General features: G+C 39.8%; 2 protein-coding genes across 3 annotated transcripts in view; one reads left to right on the forward strand and one right to left on the reverse strand.

The window, feature by feature from the left end:
• Positions 1-1,992: 1,992 nt before the first annotated feature.
• SPATA22 (spermatogenesis associated 22) overlaps positions 1,993-22,596 on the forward strand; it is a 52,479-nt gene continuing 31,875 nt past the window's right edge. The window contains exons 1-9 of one of the 2 annotated variants that reach the window (XM_063173687.1): positions 1,993-2,126; positions 2,391-2,483; positions 2,889-3,017; positions 3,745-3,799; positions 3,928-4,023; positions 4,436-4,739; positions 5,075-5,204; positions 5,536-5,633; positions 13,653-13,754. In XM_063173687.1, the coding sequence (XP_063029757.1) occupies positions 2,441-2,483; positions 2,889-3,017; positions 3,745-3,799; positions 3,928-4,023; positions 4,436-4,739; positions 5,075-5,204; positions 5,536-5,633; positions 13,653-13,715 (918 nt within the window). In that variant the 5' untranslated portion in view covers positions 1,993-2,126; positions 2,391-2,440 and the 3' untranslated portion in view covers positions 13,716-13,754. Of the gene's footprint in view, positions 2,127-2,390; positions 2,484-2,888; positions 3,018-3,744; positions 3,800-3,927; positions 4,024-4,435; positions 4,740-5,074; positions 5,205-5,535; positions 5,634-5,957; positions 6,286-13,652; positions 13,755-22,596 lie in introns of those variants that run through there. The other variant, XM_063173686.1, reaches the window with a different exon arrangement.
• Positions 6,659-22,596, reverse strand: part of LHFPL7 (LHFPL tetraspan subfamily member 7) — a 57,030-nt gene continuing 41,092 nt past the window's right edge. The window contains exon 3 of the mRNA XM_063173688.1: positions 6,659-9,819. Within this exon, the coding sequence (XP_063029758.1) occupies positions 9,593-9,819 (227 nt within the window). The 3' untranslated portion in view covers positions 6,659-9,592. The remainder of the gene's footprint in view (positions 9,820-22,596) is intronic.

Consider the following 22,596-nt stretch of genomic DNA (forward strand, 5'->3'; position numbering starts at 1 on the left):
AAATAAGAATTGTATCTTGGCTCTGGTCCAGCACACAATGCTGAAACCTCAAGTATTTTCATCTAAAAAAAGCCAAAGAACAGCTAAGTTCCTCAATGCACGTCGTGGCTTGTACGACCTTTTTTGTTTTAGAAATCCTACAAACAGTGATTAGAAGGAACATGAGCTGAAATTACAGTGCAATTTATCCACGACTGACTTACCCAGAGTTCTGGCTCCAGTTCCACCTCGGGATCTGCTAACACAGACCTCTAACACATTGAAACAACTGTGCCAGGGACAACCCTCTAACTTTTGCAGTCTTTTATTAAAAAGGAAACAGATCTAGACCACGATGGGACAATAGTTCTGTTCTCTCCCCAAAAAAACTTTAGTCAGCAACTTTTCTTCCATTTCCAAAAGCGTTCAGAAAGGCTTCTGAAGCTTAAGCCAAAGACCAGCTGTAACTTCCATCCTCAGAATCAAAACATTTAGAATAAAAGGACTTATTAACAGAAAAATAAGCTTTATTACTGTAAACGACAGAAGTATTTGCAATTGGTATATGACTCATGATATAAACATAACAAATATTAGATTGCAAGAGAATAAAGAATGTTTATTGAACAATTCCTTTTTATTAGAATTATACTCCAGTGACTGAGAGAATATTTGGCTGAAAGGCTTTATATCCCAGGCTGACAGACTGTAGGTCTAGGAAAAACTGAGCACAGGATTTATCTAGAATAGTTCTGCCAGGAATATAATTTCTACAGAAGTTTCTCTCTATGTTTCAGTTCACACATTCAGATTTTGCTGAAGCTTACAGTGAGTTAATACAGAGAGACTGTTTGCTTAAATATTCAACTGTATTACTCTGTACTTAAAAGCCGTCAGATATTTAATCAGAATGAGTAATTTATTAAACAAAGCAGTAAAGTTGCATTTTACAGCACTGGACAGTGTGTACTGTCCTTTGACCCCTATCTCTCTTCAGCAGTGGTGCCAGAATGGGGAGTGACAACACCCAAAAACACAACTCACACTCTGAATCTGGGTTTGTTGAATTTAAACACAGCACAAGTCTGAAGAGTAAACAGCAAAATGCAAACATGCAGGGCTGGAACATTTAGTTTATCTTTTATTCCTGCTGGCATTGTAATGGTTGTAATTCCTTCCAAAGCACTGAATGAAACACAGAGATGTCTGTGCACTTAATTAACATGCAAGAAGTTTGTCTCCTAAGAGAGTTTTTAGGACAGAGACAGTGAATTTCCAAACATGAGTTTAGGAACTAAAACCATGGAAGCTTCTTTTATCCCCTCAGAGCAGTTCCCATCCAAACACTTTAACTCCTGGTGTCCCCAGGACCCGCCAATTTGGGAATGAATGGAAATTCACATGGAAAGTTTTCACTCTTCAGGGTTAAACACTGGGACCCATCCCTTATTCCTGTGCTCTGCCAATACTCACACTCTGAAAAAGGAGTGGGATATTTAGTTTAGTAAGGATCCAGATTGGTTTGATGTTCTACATACAGATCTTTGGGAGTGCTTCTGAAAGAAAAGGTTTATTAAAACAGGACAAGATCCAGTCGTGCCAAGCACTCAGATTTTAGGCAGTAACCACCCATGTGTAAAAGCCGAAGAGACAAACAGGGTGAAGAATGCTTTTACTTTTATTTACAGCCACTTTTGTGCTCACACACTTAGGCAGATTCAGCTCCTACCCCGGGCTTTCTGAGGATGACACTACACCGGTTCCTCGGGGGCGGGGATAATTAATGAAATCCCACCGGGGGTTGATTAAAGGGTTCTTGTATCTCCCGGCCGGGCACGGCCGCTCCCGCCGTGCCCTCAGCGGCTGAGAACAGGGCTTCGCCTTCCCGCCATTTCCGCACCGCCTGAGGCGCGAGCGCGCGGACCAGTGACCGTTATTTTTGGCGGGCTTCGCCTGAGGGCTTCGCCTGAGGGCTGACCCTCAGCCCCGTCCCTCAGGGCTGAACCGTCAGAACTGACCCTCAGCCCCGTCCCTCAGGGCTGAACCGTCAGAACTGACCCTCAGCCCCGTCCCTCAGGGCTGAACCGTCAGGGCTGACCTTCAGGACTGACCCTCAGCCTTGTCCCTGAGGTCTCTCCCTCAGCCTGGTAAGTGCTGACTCTCAACATGGCCCTGACCCTCAGCCCCGCTCCCTCAGGGCCTGGAATCTGCAAAGAGCAGATTGCATCTTAGGCGTGCACCTGTGGATCTTCTAAATTCAGTACAGCTGGTTCTGTTTTTTAGGGCTTGTGTTTGAAATTATGCCAATCACTGGTGCTGCAGTGTTAAGAGGAGCTGCCGTAAAATCATGTGAAATTTGAATGTGTTTGTAGCACTAATTATTTTGCTTTGTTTATCCGACTTCCATACAGCAAATTTGGAAAAATCAGTCCATTGCTGCCTGTTAAGATTCAGCAAAGAAATGAAAAGGAGTTTAGCTGACACACCGGCTCGGAGCACAGCAGGTACCAGCCCTTCTTATGTGCCCTCCTGTTCACACCTCATTATGCTTTTATAGAGACATAAAATACATTTATGTATGTAGTATTCATAGAGGATATTCAGTATTTAGCCCTAAATCCCCATTTCCTGAGTGGACTTGCATGGGTTACCTGTTTATTGCAGCACAGGGCGAGATTTTAGATGGATTCAGGGAACTGGTCACCGAGGGAAAGGTTTCACTAATGGGATTATGTGCAGGACAGAGGGCTGGGAGCATAAATTCTGTGAGGGAATGGCCTTTTATGTGTTTATTAAATGCAATTCTTATGTGTAATGTAAAATAATTAACTAATTTTATTTACTTGTTTTAAGTGTGGGTTGTGTACCCTTTTGCAATTAATATGGCATTACTTAAATTTTAATTCTAGGTTGTCTGCCTGTACCACTGTTCAATCAGAAAAAAAGAACTAGACAGCCCCTCACTTCAAATCCACTTAGAAATGAACCAGACACTGGTTCTGGGACTCGTAGCTATGACTTCTCTCCCTCATCATTCGGTAAATAAGACATTTTATTTTTTTTTACTGCCTCTAAATCCAAATAAATCTTAACTTACTGATTGTATTCTATGCAATCAGACATTGTCTTTATCAAGAACTATATGCATCCTTTATATCTATTTCTGAAAAGTTCATTATGTAAAAATTGTCCTCCAGGAAATTTCTTTCTCCTCTGTACAATTGAGCTTTTTATACTTGGTGCCTAGAGGGAGTTTGACTCTTTGTGTGATGGAGAATGAAGTAGCACTGGCATTTAAATAGAGTCTCTTGAAACTGACCTTTTGTTTTCAGTTGATTTCAATCAACATTCAAGTCCTGTGTTACAAGAAGAAACATTTGTAAGATGTCATTCTTGTAGTTCAGAAAAGAACTTCTGTTCTTCAAATTGAGCTTGGAAGGAACGGTGCAGAACTCTGCTTTTAGTGCTTTCATTATGTTTTACTTGTAATAAAGTTTCAAAGTTTTCTCACAATAAAATCTCTGTTGCTAGTAAGTCTAATGTTTGTAACTGAACTATTGTCTAGAAAAGCAACCTACTTGTTAGAAGTTGTCTTATAATTACAAATATCAAAGGATCACATTCCCCTTATTCCTTTTTTCTTCCTCCTTCCTACATGAGCCTGTTTGTGGGACGTTAAACAGAGTTGGAGGCCTACAAAGACTTACTACCTTTCAGTCTTTTCCATTTTTATCAATATTCCATCCTTTGTCTTTTGAAAATTAGGCTGGGGAACTGCAAACCCAGAAGTGGATGAACTGCAGAAAGCAGCAAACAGTGGGTATGTAAAAAGCAAGTTATTTGTTGCTTTTTTGATTTTTATTTGGATGTTGTTTCCTGAACAATCGATGTGTGTGTTACAATAAAGCTGCTGCTGTGTCACTGATACTTTAAACTTGTCTTTGAAAGCCAAGCAGAACATCCGACGGCTCCTTCCCTTATGAAACCACCAAATGCATCAAAGTTTCATTTAGCAAATGCTGGAAAAAACGTGTCTGCCTGCAGGTTGGTGAAGCCTTTAATGTCTATAACCCTTCCTTTTTGTTCTTATGTGAAAATGCATCTCACATTTTCCCATATGCCTGTAGCAGTTAAAGCAACCCTTTTAATCTCACTCTCAGAGGAAACCTTGTTTATTTTATTTTAGAGTTATGAAAATATGTGAATTTTGGGGCAGGAAAGATCCCTTACCCGGGGCAGGACAGTAACTGAGCAGGGTTTTAAGGCCTGTTGAACTCAGATAGATTTATGCACAGGTGTAATCACTGCCCTGTATATGGATAAATTTGGTGTAAACTCAAGTGAGTGTGGAGATATTTAAAGCTAAATCAACAATTTATGCATTGCTTTTATATTCTTTAATCACATAGCTCAGTATTGAGAAGAGGTACTGTGATACTGAACTGTTGTATTGCAGGAACAGAAGTGAATATACTCCTTTAGGTAAAACAGCAAATTCAAGATCTGATAATGGAACTTCTCAGAAGTTTGAGAACTTTCCAAGCAGTTTGAAAACTGTCCAGCAGCAAAACCACCCTGACAGTCGTAACCCATCCCAGCTCATCAAAACAGACACAGCCAAAGGAAAGTGGCCAGTGAAACCCAACGCTGTGGCAAGAAATCTGCAGGATCAGAGTCCAGCATATAAATTTAACTACAAAACTCAGCAAAATAAAATGAATGAAAACCAGTTTGGCTGTGTCCCAGAAGATAAAAGTCAGGTAAAACTTATGGGCAGGGTTAATAGGAAAGACACAATGAAGAAAGTAGTAAAGAAAGAAAACTGGTGGAAGATGATGAGGTTTTCATCAGCTCAAGCTGCCTAAGTAAAACCTGGAGTTTCTGGAAATTTAGAATTGAGATTTTCTGTATGCTACTGTAATCATCTAAAACCCTCAGTAAAGTGGCAGGGAGTTGTTTGTATATTCTGAACAAATGCCCTAATTTTAATATAATTATTGCCTATTGAAAATAATAAATAATAAATAAATGCCTACGTGCCCTTTGAAATTACAAGTGTATATGTCTAACTTAAACTTTTGTCTTCATCTGAAAGGAAATTTCATCATCTCAAGTGAAAACTAAAATAAAAAAGAATTCTTTGCGAATCCTGTCTGCAGTCATTCAGAGTGTGAGGCACTGGAGCCAGTATGCCTATAAAACTGCACTGCTGTTTGAAGTTTTAGGTAAGCATCATAAATTATAATAATATAATCTGATAATAATGGTAGGGCAACAAAAAGTGAGAATTTTTCAATGGCTGAAATAAACCACAAAATACTGGCATGAACACCATCTAATTTCCCTTCCATTCAGCTATCAAAGGTGACTGAAACAGGTATGAAATTTACACTTCAGTCTTTCTCCAACATCAGGTTTTTCTATCCTCTTTCTTTCCTTGTTTTTAGAACATGTTAATTTCCTATTTAGTAGGAATCTTCTGTAGAGTGATACAGTTTTAGAATATTTTTTAATAGAATTAATCTTGGAGTGATTAATTTTTGCTTAATGGGACAGGCACACTGGATTCTGCAGTCACACCTGGAGCGTATGGAGCAAAGAACTTTCTTCTGAGAGATGGAAAGGAGACCCTGCCTTGTGTATTTTATGAAATTGTGAGTATTCTGTGTCCACACATAACACAGTCACCACTGGCTCCAATCCTTTCCAAAGAAAACATAAATTCACAGTGCAAAAGACAGGCTGAATGTTTTTATCATATTGTTCCCAATTTAGAGCAATACTCACTACTTAGGCATCCTCATACTTCTGTTTCAGAAAAACAGGTGAGGTTTTGAGTTTAGTTTTTAAGTAGCTGATAACAGGAACAAAGGTGATGTAGAGGTTTTGTGTTTGATGTAGCCCTCAGAAGCAGCCATGTGGAGAGGTTTTTGTGAGGTGATGTAATTGTTTTGTGTGTTTATTGTGCTTTGATGAAGGACCGTGAGCTTCCACGACTCATTAGAGGTCGAGTGCACAGGTGCATGGGAACCTATGATGCAAAAAAGAACATTTTCAAGTGCGTCTCTGTAAGACCAGCAACTGCTCAAGAACAGAACACTTTCCAAGACTTTGTTAAAGTTGCAGATGTTGAGATGACAGCATATGTAAAAACTATGAATGAAATGTAAAAGTCAAAATGGTTGTCCAAACCCCAGTTTTAACTAGTTGTTACCCATAAAGGCTGGACATGCTACAACATTTACCAAAATTACCAGTGAAAATCTGGTTAAACATTTGAAAATATCACTGTGCTGTGTTATCCAACAAATGCTGTGTTGTGTTCATTGGGTTCCCATTTATGTGTTACCTGATTGATGTTTTTTTGAAAAAATAAATAATCAGTATAATACCTGTATAAAATAACAACAGACCCTGAGGCTGTAGGAAGATTCCCAAGGACACAGAGGAAGTAGAAAGGAAAGAATTATTAGAACACAGAACTTCCTTGCCTTTGCCATGGAAATGTCTTTCATGACAGATGGACTGTGTACATGTTTATGTGCCTTTGCCTTCAAACATTACCTTTCATAGGTTATTCCTGCTGTTCCTATTTCCCTTTCCTCTACTTCAGAAGCTTTGTAGCAGATCTCTTGGGAATTGCAAAACAAAAGAGTTGTCAAGAAAATAGCAAACAGTATGGGGATTTTTTTTTATTATTTTATTATACAGTGTTGGCAATTGGAAATTTCACATTTAAAATAATTGAAATATTGTATCCAACAAGTCAAATACAGAAAACAGTTAATATTCTAAAAAGGAGCCAGCTAGTCAACGCAGAAACACATTAATGGAAAATACAGCTTTTAGTTACACTTAAAAAATTATAGATTTAGAATAAAACTTGAACCTGGTCCAGCAAATTTTAACAGGAAAACGCTTTTACACAGTTTAACCGCAGACAGTTTTTATTTAAAAAAGTGATCTGTCAGTGTGAGCACAGGCAGTGCCAGCAGCAGGTGAGATCTGAAGGATGTGCTTTACCAACTGCTGCCAGGATCACTGGGATTATCACCACACCTTCAGTGTGAGGTGGGCTCAGAGCACGGGTGCTTCAGGGAGGGTTTTGCCAGTTGCAGAGGTCATGTACACGTGTTTGTTTTATTTAAATATTATAAAAACGTTATAAAATGTTAAAGGAAGCTCCAATGGAAGCATTAGCTTGACTCATAAAAGGTGCAGAATTTTGCAGGATGCAGAGGTTGATGATTTGCACAAGAGAAGTTGAGCTTTAAGAAGTAAAGGAATTCATACAGCAGTGTTGTGAATTGTGAGACTGCTGTAACAGTAATTTAAAACAGCTTCCAGTTAAGTGATTGATGCTTCCAGTTTTGCACATGTGAAACTTAGGTTAATAAGTAATGACAGGAATAGGTCCTTTGTCTACTAGGTATGTTATGGCTGTTAATAAAAATCCAAATTAATTTTTCTTTTCAGGAAGTGTTTAGATCTTTGCAAAAGAAGTTTCTATTTGACACTAACAAATCACTTTTTCTAGTGAAACATTAAGTGAACAGTCGTAAACATTACACAAAACAGAAGAAACCCTACTCAATACAGTTTATACACACTACTCAACATTTTTCAGTTGTTGGGTGATTTTTTTTCTTGACCATATTGATCCTGTCTTGTATAATGGTTCTAGTGTAAAGGCACAGGTTGGTTAGGAAAGAAAAGCCTGCATCTCTGTCTTTCTGCTATGTGGTGATTCTTTTCTTTTTGCATGTTGTTTGTTATTCCTCACTTTTCTGACTCTCACATGAAAATTATCAATCTCAGCCATTCATTAAAAAAAGTGTAAGACATCACTGAAAAGCACATTAATATACAGAAGTGACTGAAATTTATTCTTCTTACTTTAGGGCATTCCTTCAGCCTATTTTGTTAAATATGTGGAAGATTTAATTTCTCAGTCCCTGTGAGCAGAAGTGCAGAGCACTCCTGCTCTCTTTCTCAGTGTACTCAATTCTGCATTGGAATCTGCATTTTCAAAGAACTTGCTAAGTTTTTGTGCAGAAATTGCTTTTAGAGTGCATGGAAATGTAAGAACAGGACAATTATTTTGGAAAACAATGCAATGTTCCATTGAAGTTTAGAAGGGTGAGGAATGTAAACAAGACTGCAGAAGTCTTTGATGTATATTGAAATAACACAGTGATTGTTCTGTTTGCATTTTCTTATACATCCTCAACATGTCTCTGTCTGTCCCTTCATGTACACCTTCCATGAAAAAAAATAAAAATTCAGGAATCAGTTGGACTCAGCTAAGTGAAGAATAATAAATTTGATCACCTGGTTTGTGCCAAAATACAAAACTAAGAAGTACACCTCTGAATTAAATATAATCTATGTGATTTTTCTTTTTAATAAATAATAGAAAATAAAAGATGAGAATAGAATTAGAATTAAAATTTTATTTTAAATGAAAAAACACAACAGTGGTGTGAGATTAGAACCCAATGTTTCTTTTGCTTAAGGCAATCAAGTGCACTTATTTCAATGCTTGATAATGAATTCAGTGCTATTGTGGAAATCAGAGCTCACAAAATTCCATACAGACTAATGAAATATGGCCATTTGTACTTCTGACACAGCAGCAGATTTTTGCTGGTCATGTTCAATAGCATTTCACTTCACTTTTTTGTTTTACAATCTGGACTAAATTGCAATGGAAATACTGGAATTAGTTCATTCTGGCTTGTATTATCACTACAGATAAGGGCCATTGGGCACAGACATTTTTGTAAACAGAGATTTTTTTCTTTTCAGCCTTAAACAACAAAACCCAAAATCTATAGCTGTCATATTTCAAAACATTTTGTTAAAGTCCACTTAGAATTATAATTTAGGAAATACTGAGAACAAATTCTTAGGGATTTTTTTCCTGTTATTAAAGTATTAAATCATCATGAAGCCTTTGGAAGTAGTTGGAGTTCTCAGAAAAAAAGAAATTTCAGTTTTACCCAGGACTTCATGAAGATGTCTCTATATCTTGGCAATTGGAGCAGAAGTAAAAACTGTGCCCAGAACTTACAATATGCAGGTGCTGCTAATATATATAGATTAAAAAGAAACTTTTCTTGTATACAGTTTTTTTAGCTATCAATCTTAATTTTAGGCTGTGGCTACTCGTAGGTGCTTTTTCACTAATCAAAATAATTGTAACAAAATATCATTATTGATTTTCAAGTTACTGGGTTCATAAAAGTTCTGACATTTCACAATATATCAAAAGTGAATTGAAGCTTTTAAAACTCACAATTTTGAGACACAAAAGAAACTGGGAGGTAGACAGATGTTTTGAGGATAAACTGATTCTTTTTTTGTCTAAGGCAGTATGCCATGATGTGGTTAGAGCAGTGTGAAGGCTGCTGATTGATCCTATTTCAATTCCAGAGCGTTCGCTGCTCGTGCTTACGGAAGACTTTCAATGCACTTTTGGTCTTTGTCAGTGTGACCTTCTCTTCCCCATCTCCTCTCCTCTCTTTAGCAACACAGCCAACTGGAAGTGCTTCAAGAATTTCTGCCCATTAGTGTAGACAGGAATGTTCTGTTCTTAAACAGTAATAAAATACTATAAAATAGTAGGTATTGGAGTTGGAGATATGTGCTCTTTTGGTGCATATTTTGCAAAGAATGGTAAAAAGACAGACAACATGACCCCAACAATTGCCAGCATGTACCCCCATCCAATCTGGCAGTCTCCTGCATAGTAGATGTCTGAGTTCTCACAGAATCTCTTCACAGTAGCAGAGTTGAAACCAAAAGGGTAAACCAAAAGCCCAGAAGCCATTATGAACACTAGAGAGGAGAAAAAAAAAATCACACCAGTTATTATCAAGCATTAATTCCTTTAGAAAAAAGGAATCCTAATTTTAGAAAGGCAAATATCTATTATATTAAAATCAATGGGAAAAGGCATAGCTTATAAAACCCCCTTGTGATTGGCAGATTATCCTCCTTTTCATAATTACCTCTTGTGAACAGCAGTGGTGTGACAAGGCAGCAAGTTGGGATTTTTTTCATGAGAATTCTTGCCTTTAAATAACTTCAGAAACGCTGTGATCCAAATTATGTAGCCATGTAAAAAGTAACGTGGTTCAGATAAAATGGAATCCAGAGGAGAAGAATTCCTAAGTTGGCAGATTCCAAACCAGCTTCACTTTCTTCTCAGCAGCATTTTTGTGCTTGAGACAAACAATTACTTTGTTCTGCCAAACAGAAACTTTCAATGAAAGAGTTCAAGTACAATTTTTTAGATTCTGCTGGTGAGGTTCTAATAATGTGAGATTCATTAGTACCGACTCAAATTGTTTAAAACATCCTGCATTTGAATAACTGATGAAAAAACACCATCTATCTTCTTTTTATTTATTTATTTTATGTCTCTTGGCATTGGAAGGCCAGGCTTGCCTCCTGCAATAACCCTGCATTACCCATTGGCTTTTAATAGAACTTCACAGATTTTAGTCTTTAAGGAATCCATGTCATATTCTAATATCAATTTATGCAGGTTATTGAATCAACAGCAGAACCACTTTTCCAACTTTGAAAATAAGACTGCCCAAGGTATAACTCATGAGTAAGATAAAGATGCATGAAAATCCCCCAGGGACAACTCGTGGAAGCTGATTCTGCCCAGCTTGGAAGTGGAAAGGGGCTGAGCCAGGCTGATGTGAGGGGTTACAGCTCCTTTTGTCTGAGACAGCACTGAGAAACCACATTTTCTTCTCCATCCCTTCTGCTAATCAATTACCACTGTATTTAAAATCTCTACTCTATTTTAAAAGGCTTTATTTTATGTACTAAAAAGATACCATGGACCAGCCCCTTTTCCTCTCTTCCCCTTTTCCAGGGCAGTGTTTTGTTCAAATCCAGGGAAGTGATTCAAGCAGCAACCAGAATTAACAGTTATGTTTGAGCTGATAGATAATTCATAACCAGCAAACATCTAATGAAACATTAGGAGTATAAAACAAACACTGTGTGCTGTTCTCTGTGTTTGTGATTGCCTTTCAGGTAGGGCATGTGCATATTACTCCAATTATAATATTGGAGAGGCTTAATCTAAAAAATATCCACTAAAAAAGGGCAATCACTCATTAATCTTTTTTAATTAAAAAACACTTTAATTAGCTGGGGGCTAGATGAAGTCCAAAAGTTTAACACATAGCCTGTTGAGTCTCTGAATAATTTGATTTAAACCTTTCCTTCTAGTCCAAATGGAACTGCTGAGTTAATCCCTTGTTGAAAACAGTAAGGTGAAGAAAATGGAAATTAAAAGGAGAGAAAGTGGAGCAGCAGCAAAGTCTTGTTTCCCTCTGGGTATCTCACACATGGCTACAAAGAGAAGCTGCCTGCCAAGAGGGGGAACTGTGAGCACCAAGTGTTTCACCTGCTCCAGCAGCCACCCTCCTTCCTTTAAACCTCAGGGAGAATTTTCAGTGCTTGCTGTGGCCTTTTCCTCTTCCCACCTCCCCACAAGGAGGGTGCCAGGTGCTGCTGCAAGAGCCAGAAAGGGAACAGTGCTTCCCAGCACAGGCAGCATCCTGAGGCAGGCTCACAGTTCCTGATCCCCAGGGCAGGGGGAGCTCCTGGAGCTGAGATTCCAGCAGCTGTCCCTGCTTTTGGGGCCTGACAGTCACCAGCCGTGCTGAATGAACACAGAGAAGTTGTGTTATGCACATCTCCCTAACTGCTCATGTGTGACACCCCTAAAAACAATATAAATGAAATACAGTAAAAATGAGGCCAAACCAGATAAGGACAAGGGGTGATAGTTTTAAAATTAAAACAAGGTGGACTCAGAGTAGATAGAAGGAAAAAATCTCTCATGATGAGTGTGGTAAAACACCATCACAGGCTGCCCAGAGAGGTGGTGGATGCCCCATCCCTGGAAGCACCCAAGCTCAGGTTGGACAGCTCTGAGCAATCTTGTCTAGTTGAAGACCTCCCTGTTTACTCCAGGAGAACATTTACAGGTCACTTCCAACCCAAACTATTCCATGATTCTGTCATGTTGTTCAGTAAAGGTCACTGAGCTTTCCCAAAAGAGCTGAGGGGCCAGCACAGCCTGAGAGCCGTATGCCACTCTTGCACACCCAGGAACATTCCAGAACACCTCCTCTGGGGGCAGAAACATGGGAGATAACTCAAAAAAGGGAGATTTTTCCTACTGCTGTTTACAAGAGTATTAAACCATGAACTAAACCTGTTAATCCCTGGACCTGTGCACTTGTAGGTTCAGAGCTGGGACGTGGAGTAGGGGCTGCCCAGAGCCTGTGGTGCCCAGGGGGTGCCCAGCACAGCCCCCCTCCAACCCAGGCTGCTCCCCTGCATCACGAATCTTGAAATAGCCCTGGGGTGCAAAGCCTTCTGTGAAATGTTGGGAAAGTGAGCCAGTTTTACAAGAAACAGCCACTGCTCTAAGCAAGAAGCAGGTCTAAAATTAAAATTTCAGTTTGTTCATCTTTTCAAAGCCAAAATAGCATCTCATTCGATGAAGGAAAAAAAAAAAAAACAGAATTGGAAACAATCCTTTCAGCGATAAAATCCTTTCCTAACTGTTAAATTTCACTGTTTTTCTGACACTGTCTCAACCCCTTGCTCTGTTTCACATATCTGTTCCATATATGTTGTCTTTCTGATTGGGTTCCCCAGAATTGTTTTGAAGGCTGTGTTTTACAGTGTTTTGATTACCACTTGGTGCTGATGTTGCGTGGTGTGATTTAATGGAAGCAGCTTTATTTTTTTCCGAGGCTAGAAATAATCTGTCACAGCTGAACGTATACATTCACATATCAAACGGGCTAAAAAGTTCCCCATGGTTTCATATCCTCAGGCATGTCACAGAATGACCTCATTATTCTCATTTAGGTGCCCTCTTTCTTACAAAGGCTCCAAATATTGAATAGCCCCGTTATTAGCCGCAGAAGCCGAGCTTTCAGGCGTGCTGCTAATGACTGCTTAATGGTGCTGTCTGTCAGCAGCACAGCGAGCTGGGACAGCGCACAAAGGAACAGTGGGGCTCCATTTAGGCTCCTCGTGTAACACTCACGCCTCTGCACGGCTTTCCAACAACAAACATCACTTTCAAAGGTGTCAGAACACGGCAGCGAGTGCATCTCACCGTTCTGCGTGCTGTAATCGTGCTGTCACACGAGGTGATGAGGCCACACAACATATTGGGGTCTGTTCTGCAGCATGAAACCTCTGGGTGTGAGAGGACTTGCTGGTAAAATATATAGTTTTATACTTTAACTCAAGTATAGTTGAGTTATGTGGTTTGATAATTTGATTAATCTCCCATCAGCTGTGGATGGTTAAATGGTTACACTGGTTAAAAAGTGCTCTTTCTTTTGACTGTTTATCATGTGCCACACATATAACAAACATGGTGTGTGTTATATGTTGGTGATGAGGCCACACAATATATTGGGGTCTGTTCTGCAGCATGAAACCTCTGGGCTCTGAGAGGACTCGCTGGTAAAATATATAGTTTTATACTTTAACTCAAGTATAGTTGAGTCATTTTTTACCGTGGTTTGATAATTTGATTAATCTCCCATCAGCTATGGATGGTTAAATGGTTTCACTGGTTAAAAAGTGCTCTTTGTTTATCATGTGCCACACAGGTGTTTGTTATTGCTGGGTTCTCCCCACCTGAGCCCTCTGCAGTAACTCACAGCCACTGCTGATGGCAGCCCAGAGACAAGGCCAAGCACACTGCTCCCACAGTAAGTCAGATTTTATTTCTGCTTTCTAATCCAAAACAGTTTCAGTCTCATCCTCTTTGCTTCCCTGGTGTCCTACAGGCAGATGGTAAATGGCATTTTCTCCTCTGAATGGTTTGCCAGCCAAAACCTGGTTTTATTTTAAGAAGTATATTTCTGAATTGCTTGCTTTCTAAATAACTTTAATAGGGATAAAGTATTGTTTGAAAAGAGGACACTTCTCTTTAGGGAAAACAGGGCCTTTTGTAGGAAAAGATTGTAAATTGTTGGTGAAAATACTGAATCATTGACACTTCTAGTTTGGAAAAATAGCATTTTCTGCTATTTTGAAATTAATAATATATAACTCTTTGTCATTGCAATGGTTTATTCATTTCATTAAGCCCCTGTACAACTGTTTAATTATTTAAATCTCTCACACCATTTTCAAGTTGATTTTAAACCAAAGCAAAGCAATGCAGTTCTCTGGAGTGTGTGCAGAGGGCACCAATGTACAACACTCTCAGGTACCATGACAGAAAAGGCTGTTTCCATTCCACTTCTTTTGGCAAAACTGATGGAGTTTCCAACATCTGAAACACAATAAGTGAATCGTTTTCTGTATTGTGAAGCAGGAATGTTTAAACTGGACTAAGATTGTGTTTATCTTCCATACTAATGATGAAATGGATGGAAATCCAAAGGTGGCTCACAAGCATAGAGGACAGAAAAACCTATTTTATTTTGTTGTGTTTGTGGATGTGTTTAGGTGGTGTGTAGTAGTGAAATATGCTGTGTGCATGAGTTCTCTTCCTGAAATTACCTGCTGTAAGAGGATTGGTTTGTCTTAGAAATTTAATTTGCTTACTTTAGGAGTGTATTATATTGCTGATACTTATGACAATGATGGATTAATTGCAAGCTTGTGGGACATATCAGATAATCATTGGAATTAGGGTTGAATCATAGGCAAGCATGGGTATTATTCCAAGCCTATTACAGATTGTCATAGTCTTGTGTCTTCTTGGAAGATTTTTATTGACAGAGCTTAATCTATCAAAGCAATTTTCACTCATCAAGAAGTTTCCCCTTACTTATAATCCATTACCTTCCTTATTAAACCTGGCAGTTTTTCTTATGCACAATCAGTTGACTTCGAATAACACCTTTCCTCTCATGTTCATACATTTTATTCACCTAATAATTTTATTAGCTGCTCTCCAGCTTTTCATTACTTACATGATCTTAAATGAGAAAGCAGGTGCTGATCCAAAGCCACAGACAGCTTAACACCAAGCAGAAACACAGGTAACAGGGAAAACCTGGCAGCCAAACACAGCCAGACATCTTCAAAAATCACCTCTTGTGCTACTGCCCTGCCTGGCCTGCACTCAGTGCTTCCCAGCACTCTTCACAATCAAATATTTTTGTAGCATGCCTAAAGGTTTCTACAGTTGGGGTATTTTGGATAAATTCTTTTGTACAAACAGGAGGTACAATATTTCTTTTCCATATCTGTCCCTTGAAGACAGTGCTAAGTAAGATCCAAGGTTTTTGTCAGTAATAGCTGCACATCAGTGTACAAATAGAAACAAGATGGAATTCTGGGCTTATCTGAAAATTAGTGATTTCCTTTGGACTACTTCAGGAAAGGAGGGATTGCCCAGAGTAATTTGGGGAGAGCTGAAATATATCTAAAATCAGCAGGCATCATTTAAAATGCCTATTACATATAAATAAAACAAACAGGAAAGTGACCTCTCAAAGATAAAAGAAACCAGACTAAAATCCTACTGTTATAACAGCTGAACTTTGGAGGGTGAGGCAAGCAGGGACTGCTAAATGCCATTCTGCTCTGCTGAACTCCTGGCAAGTGCATGTCAGGTACCTGGAGTTCAAACTCTGGGAAGCAGCCCTAGCAATTATTCCCTCCAAGGAAACCAAAAGGAAGAGCAGGAAAAAGGGATAATAATGCCCATATATTGGTGTAAAGATGGAGCTGCCTTCCTTTGTAACTGAATAAAGAGCTGGAACTCCTAATAATGGCCCAGCCACTTCTAACATATCACACTTTAGCTCTTCTTTGTAAAGAATTATTCCAGTGGCATCATTTCAGTCAAACATGTTGTGATTTGAGGAGCTTCTATCAGTGCTGGACTGGTGCCAGAGGAGTAGATTATAGCAGTTCCTTTTCTGGCTTTTCTAAATGGTGCAACTCACAAGTTAGCACTTAGCAGCTGTAATATAAATGTAGTTATAGCAAGAGCTGTGTAGCTTGTCAAAGCCCTTTGTAGCTAACAAAGGCAATGAGTTCATTTGTACAATGTCTCCAAACTCTGTGCTTAAGGAAATGCTGACTCCAAGTCACAAACTAAGGAGCTGCATCAGATACAGTAGGTTGTATTTTTATGTATGTGCATACATGCACAATTATGGGGAAATATGTGTATATCAAAAGCTGGGCAATGTTTTCAATTTTAATTCATTTGGATTTAGCTGAAGTAGAGTAGAAATACATTATTTTGAATAAAGTTAGCTCTGAAATAAGGGTGTCCATGCACCTTTTTTACACAAATACTTTTAGTGCCACTAAAATATCCCACTCAGGTTCTGTTGGCACAGCTCCCTCATTCTACAAATAGCCTGTTTCAGAAATGTCTAACAATTGTAGGAATAGCTGAATCCATCTTACTTATTAACTGAAGGGAGTGGAATCTGACTATCCAGACTTTGAAAAGAAATTCTCTGAAGCCATCACAGAGGTAATTGGGCTTGGTAATTACTGCATTAGCTGCAAGTTTATTAAGGGCCACAAAAGGAAATGCCATCCTGGTGACCTTTGAGGCTGCATTTCACAGCATGTTTTCTACATGAGAACAAATGATGAAACTTGACTATTTCTGCCAAGTGAGTGGTGGCTCTGGTGAAGATTTATAGCTGTAATCTGGTAATCTATGGGCCTAATCACACAGTTATAGAGCTGCGTGTCATTGACTCGGAAAGCCTGAAATGATCCAGCTCTGTGTGGACTGTGCTGAAGGAGTGCATTTTGTCATCTGCAAGGTTAGGAGAAATACAGCCTCTTTAGCAGACTGTAAAAGAGAGACAAGAGCTAATGTTTCTCAAAATAGCAGCCTGTTACATGAAATTTTACAAGAGTCAGAGAGCTAAGAAATGGGGACTGTCAGATTGGAAACCATTATGATTTTCCTCTTTTGTACTGCTTCAATAATTACATAGATTTTCTATTTATTTTTTCTGAAAATTATTTAAGTCATGCTCACTTCATCTCTCTCAGAACAGCAAACACAGAAGCAGACTAATAATGTAATATTGACATATTTAAGTGTTGGATTCTTTAGCTGAGAGCAGCATGTTCAGAATGTATCATGCCTGTAATGTGCCTGTGTTCCCTTATCTTTGTGTCACATTTTATTCAACAGTCAAGAAGTGCTAATAAAAAGTGCATATTTCAGTTGTTCTATTTTAGGTAAACATAACATGGTACATTTTCTAAGCAATGCACATTTCTACAAATAGAAATCAGGGTGGCAAACGCTTTGCTTCTCTTCTTAATTAACCTATCCTTGCCAAAACTGCTATGTTCTTCAGCATGAGCAAGGAATGAAACTGATGACTGAAAATTTAAATTAATGCTTTTTCTTGTGATCTTTTGGCTGAGAACAAGAGCAGCTTCCACCTGCCATCTGATGCATTCCCTAGCAAAAGAAGCAATGTCAGCCTGGGTCCAAAATTCTCTTTCATGTGAGAAAAGCATTAGTGGAGAGCCTTCCACGAGCCTTATGCAGCTGCAGGGAGTGAGGTATCAGCCACATTTATTTGTCTGTGCTTTGGAGCCAGCTCACCTGGGAAGGGGAGATGCTGCCCAGCCTGCAGCAGGTCTTGGCTCCTGCTCTGCCTGTCAAATCCAAGCTCTTAAATAGCTATTTAGAGCAGGGGCTGAGGTCCAAAAGACAGGCAGTGATGTGTAGATCACCTGAAATGTCATGATTCCACATGACACGTTTGCTCCCTTTTCCTCCCCACCTGCTCAGCCCACAGGTCTGTTTTAAATCAATCTTTTCACCTCTCCCAAGACTCACAATTTAAGCAGAGCAGACGCTGACGAAAACAGATTTCTAATGAAGCTGGTGGCCATTAAATACCAGCCTTCCACCAGAGGTGACCTTATTGTAAAATGTTGTACAGTGAATTTATTTTGACTTTCCCATTCTCTACCTGATCTTGCACACTGGCAGCCAAGGCAGTGGTGGTGGGAGGTCTCAGAATAATGCCCACGTCTCCCTTCATTACAGCTGCACTTCACATCCCAGCAGCCTCCCAGCCTCAGGGATATCACATTCATTACTTCTTTCAGAGACATGTATTTTACATATATGGCTGAAAGGTGATTAGAATCCCTGACACAACAGTGCTTTATCTGGAATGCAACCATGAAAAATACATGCCTAAAACAAAAGAGACATCCTACATCCTTCTCCTAATTGATTAAGCTACAAAGACCAGCTGCAGTTTTCCCAGGGCACAGGAACTACCAGGAAGACACAAATTGCATGTTTTCAAATGTCCTCATAAAAACTGCTTGACAGGGGGTTGAAAGCAGAGTTTTCTGTTTCTCAGATGTCCTAGTCCTGTGAATGTCATCAGTCAGCAGAGGCTCACGTGCCACCACCTGATCATAAAGAACAGTTCTGTAACAACCCTCATTTCATGCTGCTGATTCCAGCCCACCATAAATCAGCCACACCAGGAGTAATGTTGGAAATAATTGTCTGCTCCAGAGCTCCTCTCTCCCAGCCCAGGTGCCACACAGCTGCAGCCACAGGCAGCCCTGTCCTGCTGAAGTGGGTTAGAGCAGCTCCTCCAGCAGTGATGCTCCCTGAGTGCTTCAAAGATCTTTAATGCTGCACACTGGAACAGTGCAGTGGTTTTAAAAGCATTATAAATGGAGTCAGCTCTGCCTTGAGCCAGATGCTGTCTGCAGATGGAAAATGGGATAGCAACTTCTACTTGACTGAAAGCTGCCTGGAAATGCAGCAGGTGATCCCAGCACTGATCCTCAGATGCTCAATGCACTCTGATCCTTTCTCTCCCATCCTCTTTCTAACATCCAACTTTAATATCCAGGGTTTGCTGTCCCTGATGGCTGTTTGTGCAAATGAGTCAGCACAGCACATCTGATGTTTTGACTTCAGCCTTGTTTGACCCCTGTGTTCCTCAGCCAGGTCTTACACAACAATTTTCAATAATGTCCTCTTAAAACCTGTGGTCAAAACTGTCCTGGGCTGGTTGTGCTGCTCCAGCCACCCTCAGTTAACAGCAGACAGAGCAGCCTTAGAGAACCCCAGCCACATCTCACACAGGAGCTTCATTCAGTCCAAAGCTGCTAGAAGGAAATAGTAAAACAAAACAAAAAGAAAAATACAGTTGTGTTCTGATGCAGAGCTACCTAGATTAGAAAAATCATGTTGAAGTCCAGAGTAGTGATAGAAATGCCCCAAATTACCAGCTAAATGAATGTGTTTTGGGGTATCTGATCCTTCTTATCAGGTTGGCCCAGCTGCACAATTTCCCAACTCCAATTATACCAGAAGGCCCACACTTCCTCCTTCATTAATGCTTTTGAAGGATTTAATGAGTTACTTCATCAGGTTAATAAATCCCCTCAATAATTTTATTACACTTTGATACAGTTATTCAAGAGGTACAGCTAACAAATTATCATCATTTATATTTCTTGACAGAATAACTTAGTTCATAAATTTGGCCCATGAAATTCAGAATTCATAAATAAACTATGGGGAAAATTGAATGTGTGTGTGGAGGAGGGGTTTTTCCTATTTCTGGTTAAGGTTCTGTTGGAAATGCTCTGTCTGTGTGCAATAACTCCAGGCTAAGGGGGGCTGCAGGAGGTTGGTGCCTTTTGGCAATGTCCTGCTTCCCACTGAGTGCTGAGGGGAGCCCAGCTGCTGCAGCACATGTGCCACTGGACACAACCCATATTCATTTGCTCCAGCACTCCCTCAGGTTTAAAATGCAGCTTCATAAAGGCTGCTCCATTCCTTGAGGCAAAGCTCCTCAGCTGATTTTCACCAGGTGCAGTGACACTGTCAGAAAAAAGCATTCTATTCTGGAAATTATTTTAAAACTGAATTGAATTGGTTGCCATGCCATTTTTTTTTTCCTGTGGCATTATAGTAAATGACATCATCAACAAAATAACCTTAGGGGCAAGGGTGTTTTCAGAATCTTAACCTCTGGATGGCCAGCAGTATTACAGCTTCCTATTACCAGATTAATAATATTTATGGTAGGTAGACTGCAAGAATGGGATCATACTATTTATTTACTTACTGTTGAAAGCCACCTCTGGCAAGAACAAATTTGCCATTAATCACCACCTTATCTCTGTAAGAAAGAGTTACTCTCAAGGACATCTGTATTATTCCCATTGTTTTATTAATACAAGAATAGCTCTGCTGTGGATTTTTTGACACTGGACTTTATTTATTTTCTAGATTTTCTTTTTAAAGGGGAGCTGAAATGCTTAAATCAACACTGAACTTTCTTAATAAATGAACTACTTAAGACTGCAACTGTAGTGATAAGATCCCAGTATTTCCCTGGATATATTTTTATGCAAAGAAACTGCAAATCAGGTTTTTTTTCCTTCTTTTTTTTTAATCAACTGAAACTCCAGTTATGAATTTCGAGTTTCTTCTGGGAGTGCAGATGACCTTGTTAAGTTGTGAGAGTGCCAGAAAAATGGTGCCCTCCAGTCCAGGGTGTCAGGGAAGTGAAGCCAATTTCTAAGCTCAGGTCTTGTAATAAAAAATGCATATTTCTCTCTCCTTTCACATAGGCTTTAGCCAGCATTTGAAACATTACTTACTGGACTGTGGGATGATTTGTTTTTCGAATTTTTCAAGAGCGCTGCATCATATATTTTCAACTTTAAAAAGAAATCAGTGTAGACCCAGCAGAGGACAATATTAGCAAAAATCTCTTTCATGTGAGAAAAGCATTAGTGGAAAGCCTTCCAAGAGCCTTATGCAGTACCAGAATGAGGTGGTTGTGCCAGTAGAGAGGGTAGCAATTAAAGTTAATTTGCTGTTTAATTAGGTGTCCAGTAGAGAACAATGGTGAGATACCTGTGTGGGTGGGAGGAGCCCCAGACTGTCAGGTGGACAGAGCCACTCCTGCCCCCCAAACTCGGGCCCTGCTCCCACAGCAATGACTCTGCAGCCTGTCTGATGTGCTTTAGGCAGTAATTTGTTTGCAGAGTGAAAGGTGTGCTTGCAAACACAGCAAAGGGCTCTGGCCCCTGTCCTGCTGTTCAGCCCAGACTGTGGGGTGTGAGGATGCTGTGGGAGCAGGGCCAGCCCTGCAGCTGGGTTTGTGTGGCTCCAGCAGCCAGCCCTGCTCAGCTGTGCCCTGCTGAGAGCTGGGACCCTCCTTGCCAAACCCACCCAGCAGTGAGAAACACCCCAGGGACAGTGCCAAAAAAACCCCACAGCATTTCTTGCTGCATTTAAATGTTTGACTTAATAACATTTATGGGGCAGCATGGGAAGATGAACTTAAATCCATCATTTTTCCTCTCAGGATACTGAATTAGACCATTACTGAAAGGGATACAGAGAAATGTGTCCAATACACAGAGCACAGTTTGCACAATTTGTTTTGCATTTCCCACATCCTGCAACAAGAACAGGGCAGTCAGGCTCCTTAATGATCATAATGTATGTACAGAAAGGAGCAGCTCCCTGAGGGCTCCTGATTAATCAGGAAAATGCTCATTTGTTCTGCCAGAAGTGATGTGCATCTAGGCAGGGCAAATGATGAACCCTAAGTGCACACATCAGCCATCAGGGCCCAAAAGTTTCCATTCACTGAACTCATTTTCCCTCTAAGAAATAACTCTCCACGTCTCAGCACTGGTTCTTGTCCCAGTTCCATTAGGGTTTAGTCTGACAAAGGCAGAAAGAGGCCCCACATCCATTTCTGGATGAGACTCTGAATGCATTGAGCTCCCAAATGAAGATATTTCTGCTGTTTGCTCTGATACCCCATTCAGGGGAGGACAGGAGGCCTCAGCTGCTCTGTCTGATCACTCTGCAAGAGACTTGGGAACAAGTTGGAAGATTTAAAGGATTTTTCAGCAGCTGATCTAAATCCCTGCCTGTTTTGTAGTCCCCAAGAAGCTGCCCACTGATTGCAATCCTTCCTCCACTCCATCACAGCCATATTAATTCTGTGGTTTGGCACAGCTGTTGCCATCTAGAAGTTTGCAGTGTGGCATTTGAAATCTTTATTTCAGATTTTGTTTTCTATTCTGAGTTGGAAGTTTGCTAGTAATGAGGTGAATCCTCTGTGCCTGACACGTATTTCCCTTGGTGTTCATTTTTAAATTAGCCACAGAAAGGACAAACTAAAAGCAGATGTGTCATGTTTTTCCTCTGTGTGTTTGGAAGCTCACTGATGGAAATATCTTTGTCAGATAAATGAATTCCAGGTTACTGGGATAAATAGATGCAATAAAATACTCATGTGTAGAAGAAACCCTTACAAAAATGTGATCCAACAACTCTTCAAGGAAATTGCCATGTAAGAGATCCAGCTTTGAGGCTTACCTCAGGCTTTTGCATAACATGATAGTTTGTACTTTAAACTGCAGAAAATGTGATGGGATCTTTTGATATTTTTGCTCTTGCTTTTGCAATTTCATGGGATCAGCAGAAAGGGAACCAAAGCTGAACTAATGCTGTGCTTTTGCCTCCACCACTGCCTGAACACATGGCTGAGAATCTGCTACCCTACTTATGGGCATCTCACAACTGCCAGA

This window comes from Melospiza melodia, chromosome 21 (assembly GCF_035770615.1).
Source record: "Melospiza melodia melodia isolate bMelMel2 chromosome 21, bMelMel2.pri, whole genome shotgun sequence".
In the NCBI taxonomy this organism is placed as follows: domain Eukaryota; kingdom Metazoa; phylum Chordata; class Aves; order Passeriformes; family Passerellidae; genus Melospiza; species Melospiza melodia.